General features: G+C 43.7%; 1 protein-coding gene across 1 annotated transcript; it reads right to left on the bottom strand.

Moving 5' to 3' along the window:
• Positions 1–3546: 3546 nt before the first annotated feature.
• Positions 3547–5169, bottom strand: cart3 (cocaine- and amphetamine-regulated transcript 3). Its single transcript, XM_085358169.1, has 3 exons — positions 4963–5169; positions 4289–4372; positions 3547–4160 (listed from the first exon to the last, which is right to left on the bottom strand). Exons 1-3 carry the CDS (start codon positions 5149–5151, stop codon positions 4053–4055), a joined length of 381 nt encoding a protein of 126 aa, XP_085214295.1. The 5' UTR covers positions 5152–5169; the 3' UTR covers positions 3547–4052.
• Between the last annotated feature and the right edge of the window lie 222 nt (positions 5170–5391).

The following is a 5391-nucleotide window of genomic DNA, read 5'->3' as shown; positions in this document are numbered from 1 at the left end:
AAGTAACTCTGTCCGTTGAGTTCCGATTGAGAGAGTTACCGAACTCCAGTTTTTGGGAGTAGTGATGATGAATTAACATGGAAATCTCATTTTGAAAAGAGGTGGTTAAAAATATTTATATTTTGGGCAATGTCAGAGATATATGATTATATGGCAATGCGTATTTCATATTTCTCAGTTGCTGTGCTGAAGTGTGGGGGAATACATATGCGAGTAACATAAAACCTTTATACTTGTTACAGAAGAAAGTGAATTTATTCTTCTTCCAGGGCGTGTGTGTAGGAAATGAAATACTGCTGAACCATGTGTGAAACCAATAAATAAAATGAAAAATGAAATAAAGTCTTCTTCTTCTCTCCAGAGCATACCTCCACCTCTCCAGGCTCGTCGCTTCTACATGTTCCCTACTCTGTCCTTACACCTGTGGTCTGCCCCCACAGTCTCTCTGCCCGAGGACACTGTGGGGCATTCAATATCACTCCTCTGATTAATAGCTTCAAACTCACAATCCTGTCCTTCACTCTCTCCAGCTCAACAACGCCGCTCACACCCTCGTCCTTCAGGATTACCCTTCTCCTCATATTTAGATCATGGCAGAACAGTTTAAATCCACCCCCAGGGCTCTTGGCCTTACTTCTCTTCCGCTTGGTTTCCTGCACACACAAAAATATATCTAGCTTCTTTTTCTTCTTTATCAGTCATAGTCCCAGATTTAGTGTCCCCACTGTCCCTTTCCTTCTTGTCTTCGGCCAACAGTTTCAATCAGCACCCTGCTGGCCAATAGCACTGGAGGTGGATGCTGTTAACCTGGGCCCCGACTGATCCGGTAATGAAATTCTTTATGATCTGCATGTTGGATTTGGTCTAAAAAATATTTTTGTATTAGTTTATACAATATGTGCATACAGTTCCTAGCACAGAGACTCTCTCTGTCTCTGCATGCTCAAAATGACAGAATGAAAATGAGAAGAACACTTTGAAAACCCGTCAGATAACAATGGGGGAAATAAACTACGCTGGATATCTGAAGTGGACTGGGTAATGTGTTGAACAGATGCCGCATGGTGGAAGCCTGCAGAGAGCTGAATTCAAAGTGAAAATGATGCAGCAGGCTAGTGTTTGCAGAAACTGAGAATGGTGCTCGTTTTAATGGCTCCCATGTGCACGTATGCGTGCCCGATAACAATCTGAGGTTCAACTTGGCAATGTCTGATGTACCAGAGGTGTTCTATTGGGTTTAGGTCAGGTGAGTGTGGGGACCAGTCAGTGGTATCAATCCCTTCATCAGGAACTCCTTCAGGAACCCTGGACCCATTGCACTGGCATAGGGTCTGACAGTGGGTCCAAGGCCTTCATCCTGATATGTAATGGCTGTCATTGTGCCGTTGTCTAGCCTGTAAAGGTCTGTGTGTCTCTCCATGAATATGCCTCCCCAGCCCATCACCAAACTGGCCATGCTGACCGATGTTACAGGGAGCAAAATGTTCTCCACGGCTTCTCCAGACCCTTTCACATCTGTCACATGTGCTCAGGGTGAACCTGCTCTCCTCTGTGAAAAGCAGAGTGTGCCAGAGGTGGACCTGCTGATCCTGGTGTTGTATGGAAAATGCCAGTCAGGCTCCACAGAGTGGGGAAGTGTGAACAGGGCCCAGTAAAGGACGCTGGGCCTTCAGCCACCCTCGTGAAATCTGTTTCAGATTGTTTGGTGACTCTCTGAGCTGACCCTGTGATTGACACTCACTTACCTTCTTGTCTCGTCTTTCTTGTCTGGTTTCAAAACAACAGATATCAACAGCAAAAACACCCAGCGTGAGATTTCCCTTCACTTTACACCACTGTGGCTGTGCCGAACATTTATAGAAAGCTTTTCTGGAAATTAAGAACAAATAAATTAAGATTCAGTGACAGTCTATTGTTTTTTGTGTGTCTTCCTCTTTTCCTCCTGTAGCTCCATCTTCTCCATCTTCAGCACCTCCGTCTGCGCATGTCCAAACCATCTCAGCTTTGACCGCTCGCCTCGGGCTGATGTACTCATTTACCTCAGCGTTGAATCTTTTGGGCGGTGCCACTGTCTCCAAACTTTTTTTTTTTTTTTTTTGGTTTTTTTGTGTGTTTGTTGTTGTTGAAAATGTCTGGTGTGTAATTTATTTTATGTACGTTGTAGTTTATTAGGAAGAGAAGGTGACTCTGGCAGATGCTTTGGAACGAAACGCTGGCTCAGTTTCATTCAGCAGGGATCCCTGCACTCTGTCAAAACAATGACATGCATTGTTTTCAGTGACATGTGTTACTGCTACTGTAGACGTGATTTTTTTTTTTTTATCATAATTTGTGTCAAGTAAGTTTTGGGTTGCCACCAAGAAAAAGCTGTAATTATTTCACCTCCTCCCTGATGGAAACTCAAAACCTTTTGCTAAGCATTAAAAAAATATATATTATTAGAGTTTTATAAGTTTTTCAAATTTCTAGTACCAAGTTTCTGGAAGTTGTCATTATTTAAAATCGCACCTGCAAGTTTCCTGGTGATTTGTCGTGTTTTGTATATAATGGCTCGCTCCAAACAGGATCCTGACTGTGTGCAAAAGCTGCGAGCATGCTGGATTCTCAGCTGGTAGATTCTCTCAGGCTCATTCATTGTGCAGCAAGATGAAAACATCGATCCAGGACCACACGACTGATTTCAGCCAAAAGAAGAACAAGACATCCTCAGGAGATGGTTTGACCCCCACTGAGCTCCTGTCTCAACATTGCAGTCAGATTAACTGTAGCAAGTTCTCCCAGGTGCTTCAATCACGCGAAATACCTTGAATACTTGCGTGAGAGAAAGTGCACTGAAACTAGAGAGGATGTCTTAAAAGCAAAGGCTTGTTTATGTTACTTCGCTGATTCATAAAAATCCTTCATGACATCACTTTTGTGAGCATCCTTCCTTCGCTTTTACTCCCTGAAACCTTTGCACGGTGCTGCTCACTCCTTTAATTCAGCCCTAAACATTTCCCTCCATCAGCATAAAATCAAAGCGCCTTTCCAAAACTCTGCGCAAACATCAGTGTGCAAGTGTTTCTGAACGAAGACGGGTTTAAGTTAAGTTAAGAAAAGACCAGATTCGTGAGGTTACCTGTACAAGCCAAGAACGAACTAGTTTTACTTGACGTTTGTGTTGAGCTTATATCTGACGTTATCAGCCTGAGGCTGCCCTCTGTGAAAGTGATTAAGCGGCTCAGTGTTTTGGCGCAGTGACAGTGTGGCCGAGACGTGGCAGTCACTCTGCGCTTTCCCTGCAGTAATATTAGGTTTAATTTTAAGCCCCTCTGTCACCGGAGCAGCCTGGCCTGCCCCAGGAGGTGTGACGTCACTGGCGAACGTCACAGTTTAAATATTGACTCCCTCAAATCCGTGAGATTATCTGAATACTAAAAATAAAAATAAAAAGTGGAAAACGTTGCATAACTGATTTCAAGGGAGCTGGCCTCTGTTTACGTGCCCGGAGCCATTTTTAAAAGAACACGCACTCAGTCCGCTGCTTTACAAAACAAGATGGTCCACAGTTTATTATAATTATGAGTCATACACAAAACATTCATCTGAAACAAAACAGACCAGGGTCGAGAGACAGACCGGACTAGCCCAGGTGAAGAATCACTACAATGTTCCCATAATATTGCTGCTGAGACTTTACAGCGTGTATGTGCTCCTCGGGTGGGTTAATTGTGCAGGGTGGGTTATGCCTTAACTCCTATTACATCACAACACGCATCCTGTGCTTTTCCTACTGACATAAAGTGGTTGGGAGCATTTACAGGAACTTTATGGTACTTTGTGGCTCATCTTCAATCCATCGCCACCATCCTTACACAGACTCTTTATAGTATTTTTCTTTGATAATATATACTTTCAAAATATATACATATCACAGAATACTCTTTTTTGTAAGGGTTGGACAGCCACCTGCTCCTCAACGGCATCATAAAAAATATGATAGTAATTACAGAGAAATAGAGTGCGAGTTTGTTTTCCCTCTGTCTCAATGCTACATTCAGATCCGGAGAGGCTCATAAGCACTTCAGCAGGAAGAAGTTGCAGAAAGCTCCCCGGGGACAGTCGCACATCTTGCCGATTCGAGCGCCTTTCCGCACGGCGCACTGCTCCCCGATGTCACACTGAGAGGCAGAGAGAGGGACACAACCAGAGGTTCGCTTCATTTCCACCCGCCACTGCATGCACCAAGGGCATGCCATTTCATACTACTACTACTACTACTACTACTAATAATAATAATAATAATTACCGTTGGGACTTGGCCAAATTTCTTTTCCCATAAAGGCAGCCGTTTAGCCTGCAGCTTTTCCAAAACTTCTTGGAGAGCTCCGAGCTGTCGGAAACAAACACAAACATAAACACAAAACCATTAATAAAGATAATGTGGTTTTTGGAGTGGGATACAAATATAAAATCTATTTATGGAACATGCAAATTAATTAAAAGCCACGAATAAAATAAAAATCGAATCTGTTGGTGAGTTTCTTAAAAGTTGGAATTATTAATAAAGTAACTATACAAACAAAGCCATAATTCTGTAAAACGACACAAACCGCTGAGGAAAGGTGTTTCTTCTTGTTCTTGTTGTTTGTGTTGTATTAACTACACTGGGTCCAAGTTTCATTACCGGGAAGAATCCTGCATTCATGCGTAAAATGCGACTTTCTTTTCACTCTCAGCTGTTCACAGAGCTCAGCTTAGCGTCACATTGTTGCTCTTGACTCTTGTTGTCAGCGGGCTTCATAGACTATAAATAAAATGGTCTTAATTTTATTTTTCACAGCATAACTAAAAGTTTTGTTTTTTGTTTAAAAAGGGGAGAAAGAGAGGAAAAAACAGTAACGGTCTTGATAAAAGAAGAAAGCTCTCCGCTGTTAAACTTGCGCCGTGTGTCTGCGTGCGTACTCCGGGTGCAGATCTTACCAGCTGCTTCTCGCTGGTCAGGTTCGGACCTTTGGGATAGAAGTCGCGCAGGGCTCTGGGGCTCAGCTCCTCCTCGGACTCGGAGTCCAACACTTCGGCTCCAGCGGCGCTGGAGAGCAGCAGCAATGCGCACAGGAGCGCCCCGCTGAGCAGCCTGGAGCTCTGCATGGTCCCAGTGCACGGCAGCATGTCGCCCCTTTTGCCGGTCTCAAATAGTCGCTCCACCGCTCCAAACACCTTTTTATCTGACTAGTTGCATCTGCTCGCTCCACCTTATCCTTTGATTTTTTTTTCTATTTGTCATGCGTAACAGCTGCCTTGGGTGAGTCATGCCGCAAAAGTTGCTGGGCAAAATATGCCTCCAAAAGTCAACAACAACAGCAGCCTGCGTGGGGTCGTTACTTAGAGCGCAAAGGATTACTCCTTACT

Source organism: Diplotaxodon limnothrissa, linkage group LG1 (genome assembly GCF_057381915.1).
Source record: "Diplotaxodon limnothrissa isolate DT_005_m linkage group LG1, D_limnothrissa_male_GT1.1, whole genome shotgun sequence".
Taxonomy (NCBI): domain Eukaryota; kingdom Metazoa; phylum Chordata; class Actinopteri; order Cichliformes; family Cichlidae; genus Diplotaxodon; species Diplotaxodon limnothrissa.
The sequence above is the reverse complement of the archived record's forward strand: the minus strand, read 5'-3'. Positions and strand labels throughout refer to the sequence as shown.

Coding starts and splice junctions, on each gene's coding strand:
- cart3 (XM_085358169.1), bottom strand. CDS start 5,151: ATGCTGCCGTGCACTGGGACCATGCAGAGCTCCAGGCTGCTCAGCGGG. Junction 4,373..4,962: donor TGACCAGCGAGAAGCAGCTG/GTAAGATCTGCA, acceptor TGTTTCCGACAG/CTCGGAGCTCTCCAAGAAGT. Junction 4,161..4,288: donor AATTTGGCCAAGTCCCAACG/GTAATTATTATT, acceptor TCTGCCTCTCAG/TGTGACATCGGGGAGCAGTG.